The sequence below is a fragment of the Anolis carolinensis genome, chromosome 6 (assembly GCF_035594765.1).
Source record: "Anolis carolinensis isolate JA03-04 chromosome 6, rAnoCar3.1.pri, whole genome shotgun sequence".
NCBI classification, from domain to species: Eukaryota; Metazoa; Chordata; class Lepidosauria; order Squamata; family Dactyloidae; genus Anolis; species Anolis carolinensis.
The window spans coordinates 106,169,850-106,197,158 of record NC_085846.1 but is presented as its reverse complement, the minus strand read 5'-3'; the positions used below and the strand labels follow the sequence as shown (position 1 = coordinate 106,197,158).

The window sequence follows — 27,309 nt, the reverse complement described above, 5'->3', positions numbered from 1 at the left end:
GTGGATTTCCTTGGCTATCTGGGGTTTAGAATGCTGGTCTCCAGAGTCATAATCCAAGAGATCTCCAGAGTAATTCCACCTAATGCCAAGGAAGCTGTCCTGACCCTAAACCAGTGCCTGTCATCAATAATGGACTGGATGAGGGCAAACCAATTGAAATTTAATCCAAACAAGAGAGAAGTACTCCTGGTCACTCGGAAGACAGACCAAGGAATAGGGAATCAGGCTGTGCTGGATGGGATTACACTTCTCCTGAAGACACAGGTTAGCAATTTGGGGGTCCTCCTGTACTCAGCACTGAGGTATCAGTGGTGGCCAGGAGGGCCTTTGCACAAAAAACTTGTGTGCCAACTGTGCCCATTCCTTAAGAAGCCAGATCTGGCTACGGTGGTGCATGCCTTAGTTACATCCCGTCTGGATGACTGTAACATACACTACATGGGGCTGCCTCTGAAGAGTGCTTGGAAACTTCAGCTGATCCAAAGAGCTGCAGCCAGATCGCTCACTGGGGCTGCCTACACTGTTGCAGCAGCTTCACTGGCTGCCAGTCTGTTTCCTGGCACAATTCAAAGTTCTGGTTATGACCTTTAAAGCCCTAGATATTTCAGGTCCAGGCTATTTGGCCGACCACATCCCCTTGTATGAACCTGCCTGGGGCCTGAGATCTTCAGGAGAGGCTCTTCTCTTGGTCCGGCATCCATCTCAAGCTCGGTTGGTGAGAACAAGAGAGAGAGTCTTCTCAGTGGCTATCTCTTGACACAGGAACTCCCTGCCCAGGGAAGCCAGGATGGCCCCCTTCCCTGCTGTCCTTCCGGCGGCAGGCTAAAACCATTTATTCAGGCAAGCTTTGAAAGATGAAGGTGTTTAAGATAAATTAAGGAGGTGCTGTGATTTTTTTTAACTTTGAATGTGTTTTAATGGTTTTTAACTGGGTTTTTTAAATACTGGCTATATTTAATCCTGTTTAATGTTTGTATATTTGTATACTTTTAAATTGTTATGCTGATGCTTTTATGTTAAGCTGCTTTGAGTCCTCTTTGGGGAAGATAAATAAAAAAATAATAATCAAACTGTCGTAATTCCCCTCTAGAATGGAGAGACTCAGACAAGAGTCAGTTTGCCAGGAATTTGCACCCCCAGTTTATGGTAGCCTCTCCAAGTCCAAGAAGCTGGGGGATGAGGCATTTGGGGGGCCCAACGGGTCAGCAGCGGGTGGCATACATCGAGAACTCAACACACTCCTTTGAAGAGATAAAAAGAGGCAATTATTATTATCATTATGTTTATTATGTTCATTTATATCCCACTTTTTCTCTCCATAAGGAGGCTATGCAAATCCCGGTGTCTGTTAAATTGGAAGTGTTGACTCATTATGCACCTGGTGTCCTGAAACAGCTGCGATAAATCTCTAAGATGCTCCTTGGTATCTTTGTTCTACTTTGGTGACTGGCAGTACTTTCAGCATTCCCATCCTCTTGACCTTGGACTGGCTACAAACAACAACTCTGTGTTTTAGTCTGTGCCACCTTTGTTTATCTGGATTACTAACTTGTTGTAATGGCTCCTGGATCAGCAGACAACTTCCCTCTTGTTTCCCCTTTCATTTTGCATAATTTGTGACTGATCTGGAATGAATGAAGTACCCTACAGCTCTTGCCTTACAAGCATCTCATTCCTGGATCACTTGCTTACCAAAGCACAGAAGACAAACTGGTTCTCAAATCTCTACAACATGCCCATTAGTCGTATCAAAAACGGTAGAGGGCAGTCCCTGAGTTACAAACACCCAACTTACAAACTACTCATATGACCTAATCAGATGGGCCAAATTTGGCAGTGTATATTAGTTCCTCCACAGAGCCCATCTGCTCCCATCCTACAATGTACATCTACTTCATGGCAAAAGTGAAGAGGAACTGGTGTATGCCACCATGGCAGCAACACGAGAGGTTTCCTGTGTTGCATTGGCAACAATGGAGGGAAGCCAGGTGGCAGATGCTTCCTGCTGTGTGATGGGGTAAGGGGGATGCCAGGCGATGTGGGGCATGGGGTGGTGGGTTCTGCCTGCCGGGCTCTGACAAATTCACCACCATCTGTCTATCACCACAATCTGTGGTGAATCTGTCAGAGCCCAGTGGACAGAACCCGTCACCCTATGCCCCGCATCGCCTGGCATCCCAATCTGTAGTGAATATGGTGGCTAATGTGATAAGCTCCTTAGTTACAGATGGGGGTGAGACAACGGGAAGTGAGAGAAATCTCCCCCTTAGAAGGGAAATTCACTCCTAAACTAGTTACCATGGGAAAGAGATGCCTCCACTGAAACTTTATCACCAATCCTTTTTTACACAACAAGACAAATTTTTCAAAGTAAAATTTTCAGAGACAGAAAATGAGGTGAAATTTCTGAACAGAAAAACAGACAGCAAATCAAACACCACAGAGGTGCTCACCCTTTCCTATGCTAACCAAATGTACAATTGACTTTATAAACTACAATAGATACAAGGCGAGAGAGACAGAGAGAGAGATTGGATTTTTACTGATCCCTTCCTTCATCAGCTGCACTAAGGCCTTGAAGATGAGTCCTAGAAACATTCTTCCACATCAACATTCTGCCTGAAATTAATTTTTTTAAATTTCTCAGATCCATTCCATGTGGTAATACTTGTGCATCTGCTGGCGTGGAGGAAAGCCCACAGACATTCATGGCAGAGGAATAAGATGTGTAAGTCCTTGAGCTTTCTGTTCCCTCCACTTTTCTGCTATGTCTGGAGCCAGTTTTATGCTTTTGCCTGCTTACATTTTTACAAGACAGGTTGATCTGAAAATTATTAAACCTGGTTCCCCTACAAGTCTAACTGCACAGTTCTGTCTATCTATGCCAAATTCATTCACTGTAAGTGAAGGTCTAGCCCTCTGTGCATTTTCATTTACTTTACACAGTAGGTTAAAATGATATCTTCTGTCTTTCAGCTTTAACAGAATATTTCATTAGGGAGACTGGAAAAGATATACAGAAAGAATGATAGAAATGGCTGAAGTGCCTCAGTAATGAATTGACTTACCCATTCTCTCATGAGACATGTAACAGACTCAGAAATTTTCCAGTTCTCAACATGAAAAGATATTTTGACACTTTGACATACTTCATTGAGAAAATGACCAGCCACTTCAAGACTTTTTGCAAAAATCTTGGGTTTTGAACAAAAATAACCTTTTCCCCACACAAGACATACATTTCACATAGTTTTCTGCATAAAAATATGTTTGCACAAACAAAATTCTTGCCCAAAAAAACACTCCGTGAACAGTAGAAAAAAACAACAACCCCAAACTCTCATGTCATGGCCAGCAGGAGAAATGATTATTTATACGTCTGACTATTTTTGTAAATGCACACACACCTACTAATGTTATATCATTCTACGCAATCTAGTGAAAAATAAAATAAAATGAATCTTGGAGTCTTACTTTGTTCTACACTGATCAAAGGACCACATAATAAACTTATGCAATTAACCAATTATGTATACTTCTTTTCAGACCAACCTGGCACTCTTTCCTCTTTATCTTTTAAACATTTGAAAACTGAGAATGACCTTTAATTACCACCATGTCAGGGCTTTAGCTTGTCAGGGCTGTTTTCTTCTTATGCACTAACTGAAAGTATTTAAGGGAAATTAGGATTACTTGCGTCCATATCATGATCTAGGAGCTGAAGTGGTGCAATGGGTTAAACCCTTGTGCCAGCTGAACTGCTGACCTGAAGGTTGGGTTGCTGACCTTAAGGTTGCCGGTTCAAATCTGCGAGATGGGGTGAGCTCCAGTCTATCAGCTCTAGCTTGCAGGGACATGATAAAAGCCTCCCAGCAAAACATCCGGGTGTCCCCTGGGTAACGTCTCTGTAGACAGCTAATTCTGTTACATCAGAAGCAACTTGCACTATGTTCTCGAGTCGCTTCTGACACTATTAAAAATGATCTGTTATGTAATTTGCAAAAATCAACATGCAAGATGACAAACTTTCAGCAAAATTGTTCACTCTCCTGAAAACTATGCCCTTAAAAATACAGTGCAAAAGTCCTCAGAAATGGAAACCTGCCCTGATACTTCATGTTTATCTGACATATTTCAAGAATTCAGACTACTTCAAAGGATCCCATTAGCAATGTAATCCTTGAAATAGCCACATAAGATTGCCCAGTATTTTACTCTCATATTACAAATGATGGAGAGGGAGGCACTACAGGAATAGTTTGCCTAGGGCCACTATTAGTAGAGGAAGCTTGTATTGAGAGATTTTTCTAGCTCAGGCTTCGTGTTTTGAAGTCATTACATCCCATGTATTGAACAAAGGAACTGTGACATGTGCAATTTCCCTTTATTCATAAATTTGGGTTACTATGTGGAAGGAGGAAGGTACACTCTCTGTATGTATCACACCCTAAATTTATCCCACAAGGAAAATAGTTGGTGAAAGCAGCATGCACACGACTGTCCTGCTCTGATGAGACATACTACTTACAATTCAGAATAATTTAATAGAAATTATCAAATCATCTTAACAGCATTTTAGAGAGTATGGCTGCCTTTATCCTACCCTTTTCTAACATGTCATTTCTTCATATCTAATGTTATATCCTGCTCCTTCAATCCAAAGATTTTCCAAAATGGCTTAAAATTAAAAAGTAGATTTTCATATGCAGTGCATAAGATGAAATGTATGGGAAATCTACCTGAGATCTTGAGTAGCCTTGCCTGCTGGTAGAATACTTTGCTCCATTGTACTTTTTCAACGACCTGGACAACATACTATGAAAATGGTGAGATGCCTGGCCTTTTTTCCTGTAAGGTGCAACATACAACTTTACAAAAGAATTACTACAATAAGTAGTGCAAGATTGTAGGGTTTTTAAAATTCAAGAATCTGTACACACACTGTACATCGAACATGTCACATTTGCTGTGCAAACTGTAGAGAACAAGACAAGACATGTAGCCTGGCTGGCTTGTGGCTTTAAAACAATCTGGATGGTGCCTGTGTTACACACATTATCATGATTCTGAACAACCAGATTATAGAAACAAACATCAGACGCTTAGCATAAATAAATGGTACAACACAGATTAATCAATATGTCTGGTGTAGCGGTTTGTAACTGGATGCAAATCATCTGTCAATGACATTAGGGAACATTTATTCCCACTTTCCCATTTAAACTTAAGATGTAAACAACATGCACTAAGGTGCAACCTAATTACTATCTGCGCTGCTTAACAATAGACACTTTTAATGTTTTCACTCCTGTTCCTGCTTCCAAGTTACCATAAATATAAGCATAAGAACTAGCAATGACAGACAGGAGGGGAAGGGAGAGGAACCCATATTGGTGATGCTACATAATGAGGCTGTGAACTGCACTTCTTTCATCTCTCTCTTCCCCATCCATTCTCTCAAAATACTTTTGTCCACATGCAGTCTCAATTTTTTTTGTAGTCTATAGCTTTCATATTTTTAACTTTGCTTTGCATTCACTTACTTCTGCAGAAATCAAAATTCTACAATTCTCTTCTATGGCAGAAACAGGGTTCTGCTTTTTTTTTTTTTCGTGTCAGGAGCAACCGGAGTTGCTTCTGGAGTGACAGAATTGGCCGTCTGCAAGGACGTTGCCCAGGGGACGCCCGGACGTTTTGATGTTTTTACCATCCTTGTGGGAAGCTTCTCTCATGTCCCCGCATGGAGCTGGAGCTGATAGAGGGAGCTCATCCACACTCTCCCCAGGTGGGATTCAAACCTGACAGCTTTCAGGTCAGCAACCCAACCTTCAAGCCATTTAGTCCACTACGCCATCTGGGGGCTCCCAGGGTTCTGCTGAGATTTTGTATTGTTTCCATTTACTTCCATAGGACATGTATAACATATTCACAATAGATTGCATACTCATGGGTATTGCTGAACAGTTGCATATTTTTTCTTGGGAATTCACAGAAGGTACGCATTCAATTAAGAAAAAGCTAGGCAGGCTTCAGGGCTGCACAACCGCACTGTGTTGACACTGGAGACAATTTGGTCACTGCGTCTCACAATAAATAGTGCCTTGCCCAGCACATAATCTCAGCAGGTCTGCCTCCGTCTATCAGGGAGGCTGCTATTCACTGTAAAAGAGCATTTAGCTTCAAAGTGTCATTCAGACGGGTGGCTGTTCTTTCACACCTGAAGTGGGGAGAGGAGAGGAACACTCCAGTTTGAATACACAGTCGGTGTATTCTAAACAAGAGGAGAGCAAGTCTGTTACTCTCAGCTCTCCACCTGTATTTTAAATAGTTTTAATGGCTTAAGGCTAATGTTTTCTTGAGATTCTGAGATGCAAGGGGGCTGCTGCTAAATATAACAAGTTCCTCTTCCAAAGGCATATAAATACCATCAGTCTGAAATCAATCTCTACACAGTTCACAGCACCCTGTTTCTACCCAAACCACAAAATAGTTTTTGATCAGTTTGCAGTGAAAGACATAAACAAACAATATGACGATGACATTGCGAGTAAGATGCCTTCTTTACAGAAAAGCAACACAGTCACTGAAGATATATTCAAAGCACACATTTATAGCAGATTGGATGGGAGGGAGTTATAAGGTGCCTGGCAAAGAATTTTATCTACTGCTTCAAAATAGAAACCTGAAGATTTAATAGGCCTCCCATCTCCAAGGCTCCATAGTAATTTATACATATATACTGCCCACCCTGGAACTTTAGTGTATAATGCTTCAGACTTAATATGAGCTAAAGGAGATCAAGGATCACATTCACATCCATTTGATGTATTGTATTGTATTTAATTTTGGCCATGTGAGAACTGGGAAATAGTGGGTAGAGGGAAAGAATGTTCAATGGTAACATGAACTCTTGTAATACAGAACATGGAAAAAACACATGCAACAGAGTTGCATTAGACTTATCCCAGAGTTTATCTGTGTCTATTGGCATGTGGGTTTATTCCCATTTCAATATCAGATGACCAATACGATTTCAAATAACTGTATCTGACATTCCCCTGTTTCAAAAGTGGTTTCTCTAGTAGCAAGGAAGTTGCTGTTTTATTTGCATCGATATGAATGCAAAGAACTAAGTGCGCTGCTCCCAGGATACCAGTTGTGGCTACTTTTTCAAAAATTTAAAATTAGCGCCCCACTGAAGAAAATCCAAAAAGGTAGTAAAAAATAATGACAATCTGATTACACACAAAAACCATAGCTAAGTACAGTAGAGTCTCACTTATCCAAGACTCGCTTATCCAAGGTTCTGGTTCTTATCCAAGGCATTTTTGTAGTCTATGTTTTCAATATATCGTGATATTTTGATGCTAAATTCGTAAATACAGTAATTACAACATAACATTACTGCGTATTGAACTACTTTTTCTGTCAAATTTGTTGTATAACATGATGTTTTGGTGCTTAATTTATAAAATCATAACCTAATTTGATGTTTAATAGGCTTTTCCTCAATCCCTCCTTATTATCCAAGATATTCGCTTATCCAAGGTTCTGCTGGCCCGTTTAGCTTGGATAAGTGAGACTCTACTGTATATTTACTCATTTCATAAGACATAAGGGGTATTTTGCTGCTATAGACATGCAAAAATGTAACAGCTCATGATGTACATCATGGGATGGCATAGCCTCACTGTATACATGCCAACAGTAATACCAAGTTTTTCTTTCTCAGAGTTTCCTAGTGCTGAAAAATTACCCTTACTTCTATCTTCTTTGGTCAGGAAAAATGTGTCATTGTGGCTACAATTCTTTCAGGATGCCCCAAAAATCATCACCTGAGCTCAATAACCTACTTGCCAAATCAAATGCGGTTTACATTAACACCCTCTACATTGCTCCTGGCAATGGAATAATGACCAAGCCCAACTCAGGCCAACAGTATCATGCCCTTGGCATGATCTTCTGCTGGCAAAGACTATTGCAGACCCATATTGAAAATAATTATTTGCCACACAAGGGGAAATATGCATGCGTGTGTGTGTGTGTGTGTGTGTGTGTGTGTGTGAGAGAGAGAGAGAGAGAGAGAGAGAGAGAGAGAGAGAGAGAGAGAGAGATTTCTACACAGTATATATTAGGCTCAGTGAATACGAATGCTTAAACTGATAGTGGTTAATCGGTAGGAGTTCACCTTTGCCAACCCCACGTTCTTTCATGCCAACACAATGGATCTAGCACATCTACATGTTTTCAAGGAACGCATAGGCCTCTCTCTCTTGTTCTCTCTATTGCTGTTGAACTGAAACCAGCACTAAATGGGTCTGCTTGTCCTTCCGTGGAGTTATGTGGAGAGCTTTGGAGAACTGCCACTGTTTCTCAGTCTTGGTGCCTGCCCCTTTGTTCTCCTGCCTTCAGCCAGGAGAATCCCTCATTTTACCTGCTCTTCATCATTTTCTCAGCGTGACTTCAGTGTTCACAGTTCCAGATTTTCCAGGAACAGAGAAGTACTCCCACAGTTTGAAATACATTTCCTCATCATATTTTTTAACAAATAATTTTTCATAAAAGTATGCTTGAGCTGAAGGCATTTCCGCCCTTTCCTTGGTGTTAGCAAACCTATATCCATCTTTTTTAACATCATGTTTCATTCAAGCCTTCCTATAACCTAACATTTTAATAATTTGAAGAAGAAAAAAACCTCAGGGAGGCAAAGTTGCTAAATATCCATTAAGCTGCCTGGAAAACCCCTGTTCTTCATACCAAGTAAATACATTTACAACTACATTTTTTGAATGCTAGGTTAATAACAGTTTTACATATTGCACATGTAAAGAAAGCAAGAAAGCAAGAAAGCAACCCCTCTAAACACCCTACCTATAAGTAGCATTTAAAAAGCTAAACATATAGGCTGCCACATAATTTAATACATTCATAGTAAATGCACATTATTTAGAAGAATAACCACGATGATTGTGAGCCACAGTGAGAAATTAGCAGATTGTTGCCTGTCATCCATCACAGCAACTAGCTTTTCACCAGATCTGCTAGGTTGTCAGTATTTTAAACAAAGCCGGCAGACAGGGGGGGAAAAATCAGATAAAGAAGGAATGCAAAGCCCTTTATTTTCCCTATCAGAAATCATGCAACTTTCCCAGGAACCAGAGGCTTTACACTAGAATGTGACAATATCTACCCAGGCCCTTATAGAATGATGGATCCCCTAGCATCTATCGGGCGTCCTTTTTGTCTAGATAACTGATCTTTTACACACACACCAAACTTGTAAACAGCCTGAAAAGACAGTACAGATAGTTGGTAATAAATCTGGAACGGAATTCAGCTTCAGTGCTGCCAGTGTAATTTCAGAGAATGGTACTATTGTCTGGCTGAAGCATCCTCGTTAGCCTTGAATTTAGTTATCCTGCAAATACATAATACCCCCCTTTTCTGAAGGTGTAATAATGCTAATTTCAGTGTACTGTAGCAAGAACAAAGAACTGGAGTACGCAGATAAAGTGGGAGGAATTTGGTGGTAGAATATGATGTTTCAAAACAAAGCTCCTTAAGGAACCAGTAGTATTCTTCACCGTGGACTATTATGTCACAATTCCTGTTATTAATAGTTCTTTGGTATATCATTTGAAAATAAAACAAAACTAATAAGAAAAAAATATTGCCAGAAAATATTAAACAAAAAGCTCTCCAAAATGTGCATATAGATCTGAAAAGGAAAATAACAAAACAACGCTATTGAGATTCTCTCACAGAATATTTTAATATGATTTTTCATTTTTTAACATTCACATTTCACATGTGTCATTATCAGCTCAGTCAGTTCACCACCAAGTCTTTTAAATACTCAATTCATCTCAATTAATAAGCAAACTCTGCATGAGTGGCTAAGACTTGGGAAGAAAAGGGGGAGATTTCAGCTGATCCAGCAAGAATTATACATTTGAAAACTGTCCGTAAACATTTTCCGGACATAAAACCTTGGGGCATCAGTTATGGCAAGTAAAGAAAGAAAAACAAACTCACAAGAAACAACATCAAGTTTCTTCTATTTGTTTTTCAAATAGACCTCAGCAGATAAAATAGTGAATAAGTGATCAATTCATTCTACATTAAATTAACCTGAAGTCTATACCATTGTTCTCTCCCCATCCTTCTCCATTTAGGTTTTTCCTCCCTACTTTGCTGGAAAGAGACAGCCCTCCTGTTCATGTAATGCCTCACTACCATATAGCTACGGAGTTGTAAATTCCATAATTTCCCCCTCATTCTAAATTTAAGTCCAGCCATTGCAGCTAATGCCTTTGATGCAATCTCAAATTGCTGTCATTAGCACGGATCACTAGAAATCAGAGGTAATTGTAGAAAGGAAGTGGATGGGGTGAGGAAGAGAAGGAGAAATAGAAGCTCAAAATAAGGCAAAGGATATTAACTTTTAATCAATTTAATTTTATCTCCGAATCCAGTCCTCGGTCTCTCAGGCTGGCAGTGGGTTAAGATAAGCAACACACATCCTAGACCATGACATCTGCCTATCGCAAGAATGAATGCTCGGCCATGAATCCAGATCAGGATGGAGCATCCTCGTTTATTACTTCGATATTATGAGAAGAACACACATTGGTAAATCCGCCTGAGCCTCGTCCTTAACACGGTCTTGCAATTTCATTAATTTTCACAGAAATTTCATTACGCTATAATCTCATTTCTCACGCAGACACATATGCGAGCACATACCTTGCTGCACGCATTTTGTTCTTCTGGCTCTACTAACATTAACCTTGCCTCCTCGTCCATCTTGTAGCATTTCAACTTCTTGTATGTTACGTCTTTTGCTGAAAATGCCACAGATTTTAGTCTAACCTTGGGGAGACCTCATGCAAACAATGAGTCAGCTCAATTGCTGTTAGTCAACTAGCCAACAAGAGAAAATACAACCTGCCAAGTACATTATAAGGATTTGTAGGGCGAATGCACATTTATTTCTAAGCAGTGTCTGGAAGTTTTTGTATCCTTGTCTATTTACATTATAGGCATATTTCAAGTGCTGATGTCCCAAAAACATTTTGGAAACACTTTTATATAACATGTGCTTCACGATTTCCCATTATGCTTCTCAAACACTATTACATTTTAAACCTATGATGATTTATAACAAAACAAAGTCACACATTAAGAAACCTTTACAAACTAAACAGTGACACCCTTACTCAGACAATACAAACAACATAGTGCTTCTGAAAAAAATCACAATTATATGAACTATAGTTTTCTGAAAAGTGATATTTATCCATAAACAGAAGCTCCCCTTCCACCAAATGAAAACGCAAACATATTGCACAATTAAAATTGGTTAACAGTTGATCTGAAGACGAAAGTACTTTGCCTGGTAGCAAATAACATCCTGCTTTATAACACCTTACTCAATTGAGATTGCACTGAAATTAACAGAATTTGTATTCACATCAATGTCTTATAATTGAGAATATTTGTGCATTTAGAAAAAGCCTTTAGCAATGTGTTAATGATAACGTCCCCTGATATATTCAGGGACATTCTTTCAGTCTATGAAACAAAAATCAATAAATACACACATCCAGGGATTGATGTAACTTCAGTTAAGCTATTTTATTTTACCTACCTATAAGAGGAGAAAGTTATACTTCCATGCACACTGACACCAATGGTATCTAAGAGCTTCTGTTTGGCTAGTTTATATCCCAAGTTTATTTTGGAGTGTTAAAACTGCAAAATGGACTTGTTTCTAAACAAATCACTGCAATTCAAGGAGTGCTAAAAACGACCCTTTAAATATTTCATGTTTTTAAAACTCTACTATACCAACCAATGTATGATCTGCACCACGAAGTTTTAACTCTTCCTGGGTATGTTAGCAATTGCAAAGCACTTCTTCGAAGTAGCAGGTACTTTGCGAATATAATATACACTTCTGAACTAACTTACAATATTGAAGAGACATACACACAAAATGAGATCAGCAGCAGGAAATCTCAGGAAGGAAGCCAGGAGTATTTTTGGGGGGGAGGGGGAGAAGTCAGTATCATCAAAGGGGTATCAACAATTTGTACTATCAAAGGAATATCCACAATTTCAACTCTACAGTGGAGGTTAAAAGCAAATCGCAGCTTTACAACATGATAACCAATTTGTCACATAGATATGTCAGGGGAAATATTTCCTTTCCTATACATAATTGATGCACATTTGTCAACTGAACGGTGACTCAGATGGCCATTCTATTTATTTATTTTTACACTTTTCAGGGCCAAACACACATTTATCAAAGGAATTATCTACCCTCCTTTGGGCTGTGTGTTGGAGCTAATGCAAAGATATCTGCAGGACAGGGTTGGTAAGTAGAGTCGATCTCTTGAAAGAAATAAAATACACTAAGGAGAAGCATTTGGACCATTTTAAGAACACTTTTATGACATCACCATACAATATTATGCGACACAGGACAGTATGTATTATTTTGGATTCTATACTGATACATTAAAAAGCCATTTGTGTGCCTGACAAGAAATGTGTGTTATTATTACTTATTAATTTATTGCTGAATCAACTGCTTTTTAATCTTTCCAGAGATTGTTCAAGTGGAAATATGATGTTTCAAAAATGGATGTTCACGATGACAATCAATTTTATCATATCACTATTGTCAAATTCAACAGGTTAAATGCCAAAGGATAAAATTCATCCTGCTACTATATGTATCTTTTAAAATAAATGGTCCCTAGAAGGAAGACTGTTTTCAAAGACAGCCTTTTCTACCAATACATTCTATGAGGCAAAATTGCTAAATATAAAGGTTAAATGAACTACAGATTCCAGTATATTTTTAAAAAGCATCAGTGTAATAATGTCTTATATAGTGATTGACATTTGGCGCTATTGGTACTATGCTTCCTTCCTGCTATGTGTCTTCATGGAAGGTAACACTCAACCAAATGACATGTGTATCCATACTGAGTTTAAAAGTAAAAAAAAGAAAAAGGGAACAAGGCATAAAGAAACACAGAGAGAGAAAAGTGCAGAAAAGAAGGTGTAAGAAATTCATACATTTTCATTGTGTATTTTCTTTCAAATGTATTGGCTTGAAAATAAAGTGACTTGGTGGAATTTGCATGCAAAGAAACATAGCAATGCTGTTAAAATGAATTCTTAATTCATTTCAAAAGACAAAAAAATATATATATACAATGACGCCAACTTTTGAATGCCCTGAAAACAGACATAAGTTCTCTTAGCTCTGTATGATAGAAACAGAAGCAGAATATGAAATCTGGGATACAATATGAAGGGATGATTCAATAACAGTGTAAACTTCTAGATGAATGGGTTTGGTAAAAACTCATGTTTCCCCCTCCAACTCGATATTTTGAATATTAATTCTGAAACTCAGAACACTTCTAGACACTCCATTTTCGACAGAAGGTACACATACCATAAGGTTTCTCTTTCCAAAGTTAAAAGTAACAGAGTAAAGAACGATAGCATACATAGCACTGTCTTTATTTGTGTGCTTTACTACCAGCAGAATTGAAGGTTTAGTTTGCTCCTGGGTGCCTACCTGGAGCAAAGCCCAAACTGAAAGGAAACACTGTGTATTGCACAAAAACAATAATATTAAGCTATTCTTGATTCGTTCAGCCTCTATCTTGAAAATGCCCCCCAAACTTACACAGAGGCACATTCACCATAGATTTGCAATAAAACAAGAAAGTAATAAAAAGTCTAACCTAGGCAAGCAATATTTTTAGGCTTCTACAAGCTGACTGCTTAAATCCCAGAGATGGGAGAAAGGATACCATTTCCATCCCAACTTTCAAAAAGAAAGCTCAGTCTTGTGACTGAGTGAGCCGACAGTACCTTATCTAAGGCCTCTGTAACAAATGACAAGTACAGCCAAAGTGGAATTTAAGATACTTTGATAAGGGACTTTGGGCTGAGCATCTTGCTCATAACACATTTTGCGGAATGAGGTATTTGACTTCCAACTATTTTGCCATATTTTTAATGTCACACACAGCTCTCGCAATCCATTGGCAGCATCCCCTCCTTCCTTTATGAAGGAAACAGGACAGCTTTGGGGAGGAAAAAAACCTTTAATCTCAAGCAGACGTTTCCACTTTCAGTGATATTCTGAAGCTGTGCTCCTTTCTTTTTTGGATTAGGGTAATTACTCATCTATCATTTATAGAATTCAGTTCTCCTTAGAGGAGCAGTGTGTGGCATTAATGCACTCCCTAACTTTAAAGGCAGAGAGCCTTGGCAATAATAGTAATAATATCAACAACAACAAGGCACAAAAATGACAACTTGCCGGAAACAACTTGTCATCAAATTGGCCTCCTTTCTTCCTTCCTCTCCTCATGTCTATTTTTCTCTCCACCTCCCTGTAAATGCAAATGAGCTTCTCCCTTTCAAAAGACATTTCTGAGAGATGAGAAATGGTTGAATGGGACATGATTCCGAATACACAATACAGGTAGGGTATCCAAAATGCTTTGGATTTGGGACTACCTGCATCTACATACATAATGAGAGACATTGGAGATGGGACCCATATCTAAGCATAACATTCATTTATGTTTCATACACCCAGCCTGGCGGTAATTTTATATAACATTTCTAAAATAGTCTTGTGCAGGAAACAATGTTGACATTAAACCACTACCCATGTGGACAATTTTGGGTTTGGGAAGATTTTGGATTTTCAGTTAAAGAATGCTCAATCAGTATTTTCTTCTCCACACAGGACAGAGATCTCGATGGGTAGAGTAGACACTGGAGCAGTGAAACTGGGACTTATCCCAACGGCAACTGCATGTGATGGAGATCATTTTGTAATTATCTTTTAGAAGGAGGGGGAGAGACCTACAAAGTCTTTGGATTCTTTTTAGGAGTCTTTAGGTATTCCAGCTATTCTTCCTTGTCCTATTAACTCATTTGAAATCATGCAATTATATGTGTGTGTGTGTGTGTGTTGAAGCATCTCTGTGAAGTGCAACCCTTCGAACCTATCAGAAGTAAACTACATTATAGATGTACATATGTTATACATATGGCAGAGTCAAAGAAAGCACCTGCTAGGGATGCTTCCACTTTATCATGCAGTATCTGGTTCTTTGGATCAACGGCAGAGAGAAGGAAAACGAGACTCTTCTTGCTACATAGATATTTATTTGTATATAGATTTATCTCTGACAGGGTCAAAGATGACACTCAACTCTGCTACTCTTTTCTACCTAATTTCAATGAAGCTCCCCGTATCCTGGACCAGTGCCTGGCTTCTGTGATGGACTGGATGAGGGCTAACAAGGTGAAGCTTAATCCAGGATATTCCAGTGTGCTTTTGAATGATGGTTTTAGTCCCTGATAAGGTCTGCCCAGTCCTCATTTATTGATTAGGTTTTTTCTGCACTTTACCCCAGCCTCAGCCCTATAGTATTGTTGATGTGGACTGAAGCATTTTAATGATTTTTTTTACTCTGCTGGTTTCGTTTCAATTGAATTGTTTATATGTTATGATGTCTTTAATTGTGTCTTAGCTTAATGTTGTTTACGTTGGGCTTGGTCCCCGAGTCTCTTTGGGGAGACAGTGGCAGGATATAAAAATAAAGTTATTATTATTACTATTATTATTATTATTAATGTCAGGAGCAACTTGAGAAACTGCAAGTCGCCTCCGGTGTGAGAGAATTGGTTGTCTGCAAGGATATTGCCCAGAGGATGCTTGGATGTTTTGATGTTTTACCATCCTTGTGGGAGGTTTCTCTCATGTCCCTGCATGGAGAGCTGGAGCTGACAGCGGGAGCTCATCCACGCTCTCCCCGGATTTGAACTGGCAACTTTTAGGTCAGCAACCCAACCTTTAAGTCAGCAGTCCTGCTGTTTATTATTATTACAGTAGAGTCTCACTTATCCAAGACTCGCTTATCCAAGGTTCTGGATTATCCAAGGCATTTTTGTAGTCAATGTTTTCAATATATCGTGATATTTTGGTGCTCAATTCGTAAATACAGTAATTACAACACAACATTACTGCGTATCGAACTACTTTTTCTGTCAAATTCGTTGTATAACATGACGTTTTGGTGCTTAATTTGTAAAATCATAACCTAATTTGATGTTTAATAGGCTTTTCCTTAATCCCTCCTTATTATCCAAGATATCCGCTTATGCAAGGTTCTGCCGGCCCCGTTTAGCTTGGATAAGTGAGACTCTACTGTATTATTATTATTATTATTATTATTATTATTATTATTATTATTATATGACACAGCAAACAAGATAGATATGCTGGATTTCGTATCACACAATCACAAGTCAAACACTTCCCAGGTGTCTAGGACTGTGTGATGTATTTTCGGATGATGCGCGCAGATCCCAGTAGGGTGGCCTTTTGCAGTTGGCAGATTGTAATTTTGTCAATGTTTATTGTTTCCAAATGCCGGCTGAGACCTTTTGGCACGGCACTCAATGTGCCCATCACCACCGGGACCACCTGCACTGGTTTCTGCCATAGTCTTTGAAGTTATTAATGATGATGATGATGACGATTATTATTATTATTAAAGGGAGCACCTGCCAGGGATACTTTTACTTCTTTCTGCAGTATCTAGCTAGACTCTGCTGTATTATTATTATTATTATTATTATTATTATTATTATTATTATTATTATTAAAGGGAGTACCTGCAAGGGATGCTTTCACTTCTTTCTGCAGTATCTAGCTAGACTCTACTGTATTTTTATTTATTTATTTATTTATTATTATTTTATTATGACACAGCAAACAAGATAGATATGCTAGATTTTGTATCACAAAATCACAAGTCGAACACTTCCCAAGTGTCTAGGACTGTGTGATGTATTTTCGGATGATGCATGCAGATCCCAGTAATAATAATAATAATAATAATAATAATAATAATAATAATAATAATAATAATAATAATTAAAGGGAGTACCTGCCAGGGCTGCTTTCACTTCTTTCTGCAGTATCTAGCTAGACTCTACTGTATTATTATTATTATTATTATTATTATTATTATTAAAGGGAGTACTTGCCAGGGCTGCTTTCACTTCTTTCTGCAGTATCTGCTATTTGGGTCCCTGGCAGGGAGAGAAGGCAAACTAGGCTCTCCTCTCTCCTTGGGTTTTGTAAGGTTTACCCCTGATGTTAAGTCCAGTCGCGACCGACTCTGGGGGTTGGTGCTCATCTCCATTTCTAAGCCGAAGAGCCGGCGTTGTCCGTAGACACCTCCAAGGTCATGTGGCCAATGGTATGACTGCATGGAGCATATAACCCCCCACATAAATTAATATTATATATATCTATATCTATATCTATCTATCTATCTATCTATCTATCTATCTATCTATCTATCTATCTATATATAATCCTCCCATCCTTTTTTGCCTTGTTTTTATTTATGTTGCACTTTGAAATGGTCATATGACTGGTCAAACAAATAAATTTATTATTATAATATTGCTAATAATATTACAATATATTGCTATAGTACAATATAGTCATTTATTGCCAGTATTGTGCTATGCTAATAATATAATGTAGGTAAATTTACTTTGTAAGCCGCTCTGAGTCCCCTTCGGGGTGAGAAGGGCGGGATATAAATGTATTAAATGAATAAATAATAAATCAATAGGAGCAAGGGCTCCTTGTTGTTTTTTTTTCTCCAAACGCTGCCTGTCCGCCTTTTGTCGGGCGAAGTAGAGAGATTCCCAAGTGAAGATACACGTTAGGGAGAAAGTACCCCGACCCACGGCTAAAAAGAAGCCCCTGAGGAAAGCAGCTTAGGATATTGATAGCTTGAAAAGGCTTACCTTTCCTCTTGGAGCGTCTCCTCCTCCTCCTCTTGGGCTTGCCTTTCGGTTGCCCGCTGGGACCCCCAACCCCTCGGCTGCTCCCCAAGACGGAGGTCATGGCGGAGAAGAAGAAGAAGGCGAGACAGCACCGGTCGGGGTTTTTTTTCCCTTTCTTTCTTTCTTTCTTTCCCCTCAAGTCTGGCGCTTCCCTCCGGACCTTAAGAGCTGGGCTCGCCTTCGGAAGAGGACGACGCTGTCCAAGCAGAGAGAGAGAGAGCAAAGCCTTGCTGAAGGCGCTCGGAGGATATTGGCGCTCTTTCTTTCTCACGGAGCGAGCTGGAGAACGTTGCCAGGGCAGACGTCTTCTTCCTCTTCGTAACAACAATTAAATCAAAGCCGCTGCGACTGTCCCTTCCTGTCCTTTCCCTGCTTTCTCTCCTTTCATTTATATATCTAAAGAGAGAATTAAATCAAGGCAGCTGCTACTTCTCTGTCTCTGTCTCATTCCTTTCCTCGCACTCTTTTCATTCATTCCCTCCTCAAGCGCTGGGCTTTATCCGAGGCTGGAAATGCACGGCGGCGCATCGACTTTTTTTCTCTCTCTCTCTCTCTTCTTTCTCCCTCCCTCTCTTTTTTTTGCACCTTCTTTGGCCCCCGCCGTCTACTTTGGGAGCCAATCAGCATCCGCAAAGTCTAATTAGACCCAATCCCGACTACTGACGTCAAGACCACTGGTTTTTTTTTCCTCCACAAAAAAAGAGCTCTCCAACCCAATCCTCAGTTTCTTCCCCCTTTTCCATCCCTGCCTTGTCAGCTTGCAAACTCAGCTCCCAGTTGTGGGACAAAGGGAGAGGTGCCCAGGAAGACTCAATGGGGAAAAGCATTGAAAAACCATCTATTGCAGGCATGAGCAAACTTGGGTCCCTCCAGGTGTTTTGGACTTCAACTCCCACCATTCCTAACAGCCTCAGGCCCCTTCCTTTTGCCCCTCAGCCGCTTAAGCGGCTGAGGGGCAAAAGGAAAGGGCCTGAGGCTGTTAGGAATGGTGGGAGTTGAAGTCCAAAACACCCGGAGGGACCAAGTTGGCCCATGCATGTTCTACAATGGCACCACTCCATTGCAACATGTATCATGGGCTGTAAATAATGCAACATGTATCATGGGCACCACTCCATTGCAACATGTAGCATGGGCTGCAGAAAATCCGGCTGAATCAGGCTCCACAAAGAAAAGGCTCCTCACAATAAAGATGCAGCAGTAAGAAAAAGTAGGAGAAAAGTTTTCAAACACGAATCATGTGGAAGCAGGCAAAAGTGGCAATTGTTTCCCATCTTGCAAAAAGTGTTCCATCTTTCAGGTTTAGGAATTGGGAAACGGTTTCATCTTTCAGATTTTGGAACACATTGAGCACCCCGAATCCAAAATGCTTAGGACCAAAAGAGAGCTCTTGTTCAGATTTCGGAATAGATTGAACATTTCCGGGCTGTGGCGCAGGCTGGTGAGCAGCCAACCAGCTGCAATTAACTGCAATGAATCACTCTGACCAGGAGGTCATGAGTTTGAGCCCCGCTCGGAGCCTATGTTTGTTTGTCTTTGTTCTATGTTAAAAAGCGTTGAATGTTTGCCTATATGTGTAATGTGATCCGCCCTGAGTCCCCTTCGGGGTGAGAAGGGCGGAATATAAATGCTGTAAATAAATAATAACTCTTTCGGATTTTGGAACACATTGAGCATCTTGAATCCAAAATGCTTGGGACCAAAAGCGAGCTCTTGTTCAGATTTTGGAATAGATTGGACATTTCCGGGCTGTGGCGCAGGCTGGTGAGCAGCCAGCCAGCTGCAGCCAGCTGCAACAAATCACTCTGACCAAGAGGACATGAGTTCGAGGCCAGCTCGGAGCCTATGTTTGCCTTGTCTTTGTTCTATCTTAAAGGCATTGAATGTTTGCCTTATATGTGTATTGTGATCTGCCCTGAGTCCCCCTTCAGGGTGAGAAGGGCGGAATATAAATACTGTAAATAAATAAATAAATAAATAAATAAAAATTTCCCCTCTTCAGAATTCCAATATTCAGATGACTCTAAAATTGCCCACCTGGCTGAGATAAGGGAAACATTTGCTTTATGAAGTAATAATAATAATACAGTAGAATCTTACTTGGAGCCCCAGTGGCGAATTGCGTTAAAGCACTGAGCTGCTGAACTTGCAGACCAAAAGGTCCCAGGTTCAAATCCCGGGAGCGGAGTGAGCGCCTGCTGTTAGCTCCAGCTCCTGCCAACCTAGCAGTTGGAAAACATGCAAATGTGAGTAGATCAATAGGTACTGCTCCAGCGGGAAGGTAACGGCGCTCCATGCAGTCATGCCGGCCACATGACCTTGGAGGTGTCTACGGACAACGCCGGCTCTTTACCTTAGAAATGGAGATGAGCACCAACCCCCAGAGTCAGGCATGACTGGACTTAACGTCAAGGGAAACCTTTACCTTTACCTTTAGAGTCTCACTTATCCAAGCTAAACGGGGCCGGCAGAATGTTGGATAAGCGAATATGTTGGATAATAAGGAGGGATTAAGGAAAAGCCTATTAAACATCAAATTAGGTTATGATATTAAAATTAAGCACCAAAACATCATGATTTACAACAAATTTGACAGAAAAAGTAGTTCAATGCGCAGTAATATTACTTGGCAATTACTGTATTTACGAATTTAGCACCAAAATATCACGATGTATTGAAAACATTGACTACAAAAATGCATTGGATAATCCAGAACGTTGGATAAGCGAATGTTGGATAAGTGAGACTTTACTGTAATCTTATTCTAAATAAGATCCACTCTCATGTAAGAGTAATGCTAATAATAATACATTAGAGTCTCACTTATCCAAGACTCACTTATCCAAGGTTCTGGATTTTCCAAGGCATTTTTGTATGTTTTCAATATATCATGATATTTTGGTGCTAAATTTGTAAATACAGTAATTACAACATAATATTACTGCGTATCGAACTACTTTTTCTGTCAAATTTGTTGTATAACATGACTTTTTGGTGCTTAATTTGTAAAATCATAACCTAATTTGATGTTTAATAGGCTTTTCCTTAATCCCTCCTTATTATCCAAGATATTCACTTATCCAAGGTTCTGCCAGCCCGTTTATCTTGGATAAGTGAGACTCTACTGTAATAATAATAATAATCATCATCATTAACATCATCATCATCATCATTTATAGCCTGCCCTATCTCCCCAAGGGGACTCAGGGCAGCTTGCAACAATATAAAACATAGTGGCAAATATTCAATGCCAGTGAAACATATAACAAATCCAAACACAGCTTAATTTTTTTTCGTGTCAGGAACAACTTGAGAAACTGCAAGTCACTTCTGGTGTGAGAGAATTGGTCATCTGCAAGGACGTTGCCCAGGGGATCCTGGATGTTTGATGTTTTGCCATCCTGTGGGAGGCTTCTGTCATGTCCACGCATGGGGAGCTAGAGCTGACAGATGGGAGCTTACCCCACTCCCCAGATTTGAACAGCCAGCCTTTCAATCAGCAGTCCTGCTGGCACAAGGGTTTACCCATTGCACCACCGGGGGCTCCAACAGCTTAAATAAACATTTAACACATTTAACATATTAAATCCACTAAAAAACATTAAAAGCCATTAAATCCATTAAAAACTCTTCAAAAAGTAACCCTTCCCTCTGCAAACCTCCAAAGTGTTTATTCTTATATATGTTTACTTAGAAGTAAGTCTTCCTATCTTTGGTGGAACTTAATTCTTCTGCCTAAATACTCTAAAGACCTGGTTCCTGCCTGATTTTGGAAGCTAAGCAAGGCCAGTCTTGGTTAGTACTTGAATGGGGGAAACCACTAAGGAAGGCCAAGTGCTGAAGGCTGTATTTCAGAGGAAGAAACCGGCAAAACCACCTCTGAGTATTCCCTGTTTATGAAAACACTATGAAATTAGTGGCTTTGCTATATATGTGTGTTATATATGATTTCCTGTACTTCCAGGTCTCAACACAGCAAGGGAAGTAAAGGAGTCCGTGACTATGGAGAAGGAGACAGTACTTGGCTCAGAAAAGGGAGAACAGCAGGCCATGAGAGGAAGGGAATGGTCTTTTGGCTTAAGTGGCTGGGCAAATTCTAGCAGCTGTCGCTCGTAACACAGAGCAAATTCTAGCAGGTGTCACTCGTAACACAGAGCAAATACTAGCAGGTGTCACTTGTAACACTTGATACTAGCTGAGGGCTCCTCTCATCCCAAATTGACCTCAAACGAATCTGTGGCACTTTATCTATGTTACTGAGTTCACAACTTACAATGTGCACTTTGCTAATCTATCATTACAACATCACTGTTTTTAATTCTATGTTTTTAGTAAGTGCGTTTCATTTTGTTGTATGTTTTCCGGGCTGTTTGGCCATGTTCTAGAAGTATTCTCTCCTGACGTTTCGCCCACATCTATGGCAGGCATCCTCAGAGGTTGTGAGGTAATGGAGAGAATACTTCTAGAACATGGCCATACAGCCCGGAAAACATACAACAACCCTGTGATCCCAGCCATGAAAGCCTTCAACAACACATTTTGTTTCATTTTTTTGGTCAATGTTTAAATATTATAACTGGTGCATGTTATTGTTTATTGATATATTGTACATTGCTATTGTTTTGTATCTGATATTTCTGTGAGCCGCCCTGAGTCCCCTCGGGGGGAGATGGTGGCGGGATAAAAATAAGCATTATTATTATTATTATTATTATTATTATTATTATTATTATTATTATTTATATTGTATGACACAGCAAACAAGATAGATATGCTGGATTTCGTATCACAAAATCACAAGTCGAACACTTCCCAAGTGTCTAAGGACTGTGTGATGTATTTTCAGATGATGCGTGCAGATCCCAATAGGGTGGCCTTTTGCAGTTGGCAGATCCTAATTTTGTCAATGTCTGTTGTTTCCATATGCCAGCTGAGCTCCTTTGGCATGGCACCCAACGTGCCCATCACCACCGAGACCACCTGCACTGGTTTCTGCCAGAGTCTTTGAAGTTCAATCTTGAGGTCCTGATAGCGACTGAGTTTTTCCTGTTGTTTTTCGTTGTTTTTCGTTGTTGTTGTTGTTGTTGTTGTTGTTGTTATTATTATTATTATTATTGGTGAGATAAAGCAGAACCTGCTTAAATCCTTTCTCCTATACTGGTGGCACAGTGTGTTAAAGCACTGAGCTGCTGAACTTGCAGACCGAAAGGTCCCAGGTTCAAATCCTGGGAGCGGAATGAGCACCCGCTGTTAGCCCCAGCTCTTATCAACCTAGCAGTTCGAAAACATGCCAATGTGAGTAGATCAATAGGTACTGCTCCGGCGGGAAGGTAATGGCGCTCCATGCAGTCATGCTGGCCACATGACCTTGGAGGTGTCTACGGACAACGCCGGCTCTTCGGCTTAGAAATGGAGATGAGTACAAACCCCCAGAGTCGGTCACGACTGGACTTAACATCAGGGGAAACCTTTACCTTTTGTACATCTATCTAACTATGAGGAGCCCATCTTCACTATTCTGTCCTCCAATGACAGATGTTCACTCCAGGACTCCTTGACTGTGCAAAAAGAACAATTTCAGCTCCTGCTACTTAACTCACCCCAATATAGAGTCCTGGGGAAAATCTCTCAGGGGTTCATGTCTAAGGATAAACTAAAGGTTTTCCCCTGTTAAGTCTACTCATGACCAACTCAGGGGTTGGTGCTCATCTCCATTTCTAAGCCGAAGAGCTGGCATTGTCTATAGACACCTGCAAGGTTATGTGGCCGGCATGACTGCATAGAGTGCTGTTACCTTCTATGTGATCTACTCACATTTGCATATCTTCGAACTGCTAGGTTGGCAAAAGCTGGGGCTAACAGTGGGAGCTCACCCTGCTCCTTGTATTTGAACCACTGACCTTTCAGTCAGCAAGTTCAGCAGCTCAGTAGTTTAATCTGCTGGGCCACCGAGGGATCCTTCACATCTACTAAACTCTTTAAGGAACAGCAGCAATTTTTTTGGTCATTTTAAAGCCATATTTTGCTTTATAGTGATTAAGACAACCATGTTGCCCCTCTGCTAATATCTGCATAAAGGTAGAAAGGACTTGTGACATTTCTCCCTCTGCATGACCACTTGTGTTTCTCGCTTTCTCTGCTTCTACACAAAGCCAAAAGGTAGATGAAACCTCCTTCTTTCACGTTTCTGTGTACCAATCTATGTATAATGCTGTTCTTCAAAGTCATACTTTCTAGGTTTTGAGTATAAATTTCATCAATAATACTGGTTGGAGCAGATGAGGGCATAATCTAAAACAAGTGGGTCACAAAAATGGGGAAGAATGGTATAGAATAATATATTTAATTTAATGTATATTTCCTCTTTTTTCCAGCATGGGATTCTAATCATGAACAGGGATGTGGTTCCCTACTGGTAGCAATCAACCAGTTTAGTTTCTTCAGTTGTGTAAAGCAGAGGAATGAAAAAAGAAATATATTTGGGTTTTGAAAAATGTACCCTTGGAAAAAAAAGGGCGATTGTGATACTTTCATTAATTATAATCAACTCAAAAGCTGGTGTGTGTGGCCTACTTTCTTCACAAGAAAAGCGGGAGGTAGAAAAAGAGGTGGTTATAAAGTACTACTTTTAGAAAATCATGTCATGAGGTGATAGACTTAAGGCAACAGGGCAGAGAATAAAAGAAAAAGAAAGACTGCAAACAACTATCTGCTAGGAAACTCAGAAACAATCTACTCAGAAAACATGAAATAAAAGGGTTGGCAAAAGAAAAAGTTGATAGAAAACATATAAACCTTTCCTGTCTCTTGTTAACCAGACTGCCATGCTACTACAAAATTAATTCATGGTGCAGGGAGCTTTTCAATGGAATCAGGCAAAGTGTAGAAATCTTTAAAAAAAATTCTGGTAGCTCAAATTCTATATATATAATACATGTCAAAAACAAGTCCCCTCTTTTAACAGATTATGGGTACTACTGAATTTGGGAATGTTAGACAAACAATAAAAGAGGCACAATTAAGCCAGAAATAAAACTGTAAACAGACTATTTCCCTAAATTCTGTCGTCACGATCAGCTGGAATAGGTCTGCTTGCTTACTTGCTTTCTTCCTTTCTTTCTTTCTTTCTTTCTTTCTTTCTTTCTTTCTTTCTTTCTTTCTTTCTTTCTTTCTTTCCAGTATTTATATTCCGCCCTTCTCACCCCGTAGGGGATGCAGGGTGGATCACAATGTACATATATATGGCAAACATTCAATGCCATTAGACATACGGCACACACATACAGCTTCTGACTTCCTGAGGGTATGCTCGATTCCAGCCACAGGGGGAGCTGCTGCTTCATCATCCACTGTGATGCCAAGTCCTTGATGGAGTACTTTCTCATCTTCTGGCACACATGCTGCTGGATAGTTTTATGGTGATGTAAATTTGTTAAATTAGCTTCCCCACATAAGCAGTCCCTACATTTCCAACTTGACAGATGCAACTGCTTTCAGGCAAACAACGAGCTGGGGCTGTTTAATGGTCGGGCACTCTATCTGACCCGGGCTTTGAACTCATGACGTCTCAGCCAGTAGTAATTTATTGGAACTGGCTACTAACCAGCTGCACCACAGCCCGGCCCTATGTGGAGAGAAAGTGGAGAAAACTGACTGGAAGAAAAGTAATCCATTTGAAATGTGGTGAAATAATAATAATAGTAATAATAATAATAATAGAGTACAATAAATGTAATAGTATAACAATAATAATAGAGTAAAATAATAAATGTAATAATACTAATAATAATAGAGAAAAAATTAATGTACCATATATACTGGCGTATAAGCCGACCAGGACCCTCACTGAAAAACCAGGCTTATACTCGAGTATATACAGTAATTGCTTAAACATATATCAGTAGTTGTGTTTTATTTAAGTGTCACAAATTGTTTTTATTTATGTATATTGTATTGCTTCTATTTTAAGTTATTGACTGAGTTTGGAGCGTGATGGCATGTACAATCCTTCCTCCTTTGGGGGTACAACAGTGTCAGTTTCGGAAGACCTTCCATAAAGGAAGTTATCAGTTTGGTTCCACTTTACAAATGTGCAGACTGGTCTGAGTTTGAAGAAAAGTTATGCCTGGGTATCCAAGGATTCAAAATAGTTGAAGGAAAAGAGCTAGCTAGACTAGACACTAAAAACAGGAACATTGAAAGAAGAGTAAATAAATGAAAATGATTTTTTTTCAGAAAAGGCCAAAAGAAATGGGAAACTGACCAATTTCACATGGTGATTTGAGCTAAATTGTCAGCCCTTGAGTTGCAGGTTATCATCTTGCTACTGAACGAAAAGGTTTCTGCAAAATGAACACCCACAACCATATTGAGATTCATAGCTGCTTTAGCCATCCCTTAGAGCAGGATTGGCAAGGCAATATTTTGGTGTCACTAGGTTTTAAACAACAAAGAGATCATTTGAATGGTAAAATTTTACCAGTTTCCATTTTATTTGATATGTCAATTTAGTTCTACAACAACTATGGACAATAATGTCAGCTCTGGGACTACTTTTCTGGCCTGGATTTTTTTAAAAGCTATAGTGATTGCAAAAATTACCATATATATATATATATAAAGTCAAACTGGGAGGATAGGCATTTTTGATGTTGGACAGTGAGAGGAGAAAATGCCATTCCTAAAGACATTTCAGTCTTTATGGATGGCAAAAGCAAAAGGGCCTTACATGGAGTCTTGAGGTATGGAGGGTTAGGAAAAAAAAAACAGCTTGGGAGTCTACTGTTTGGCCCCAAGACTTCATTTTGCCCAAATTGTCTATAAGATTTTAACATGTCTGAATGATTAGTAAAATTTATGACTGAAGAATCCCAGTCTCTGTTTTTTTAGCATGAAATGCAAGTGCTATGTCCTGAGATATTTACTTGGTATTCGTGGCAGAACTCTATATATCAGCTGATTTCCATTTAGAAATTTAGCACAAAAACCTGTTTCGATGTTGACCAGTATTGGAAGGATTGGATCTTCATATACGTTCATGTCTTGAGATCTTCCCTGTGTCCCACCAACTTTATAGGTATATCTGGTGGGAACGCAGAATTTATTTATTTATTTATTTACAGTATTTATATTCCACCCTTCTCACCCCGAAGGGGACTCAGGGCGGATCACATTATATACATATAGGGCAAACATTCAATGCCCGTATACACATAGAACCGAGACAGAGACAGACGCAGAGGCAATTTAACCTTCTCCTGAGGGGATGTTCGATTCTGGCCACAGGGGGGAGCAGCTGCTTCATCATCCACTGTGACAGCACTTCATCATTTCAACGTCGTAAATTAGTTAAATTTGCCTCCCCACTTTATAAGTGGTACCGTATTT

The 27,309-nt window shown here is 39.6% G+C and overlaps 1 protein-coding gene across 2 annotated transcripts in view; it reads right to left on the bottom strand.

The window, feature by feature from the left end:
* Positions 1-18,487, bottom strand: part of adarb2 (adenosine deaminase RNA specific B2 (inactive)) — a 396,595-nt gene extending 378,108 nt beyond the window's left edge. Inside the window, exon 1 of one of the 2 annotated variants that reach the window (XM_062984187.1) lies at positions 17,884-18,487. In XM_062984187.1, coding sequence (XP_062840257.1) covers positions 17,884-17,983 — 100 coding nt within the window. In that variant the 5' untranslated portion in view covers positions 17,984-18,487. The remainder of the gene's footprint in view (positions 1-17,883) is intronic. The other variant, XM_008112320.3, reaches the window with a different exon arrangement.
* Between the last annotated feature and the right edge of the window lie 8,822 nt (positions 18,488-27,309).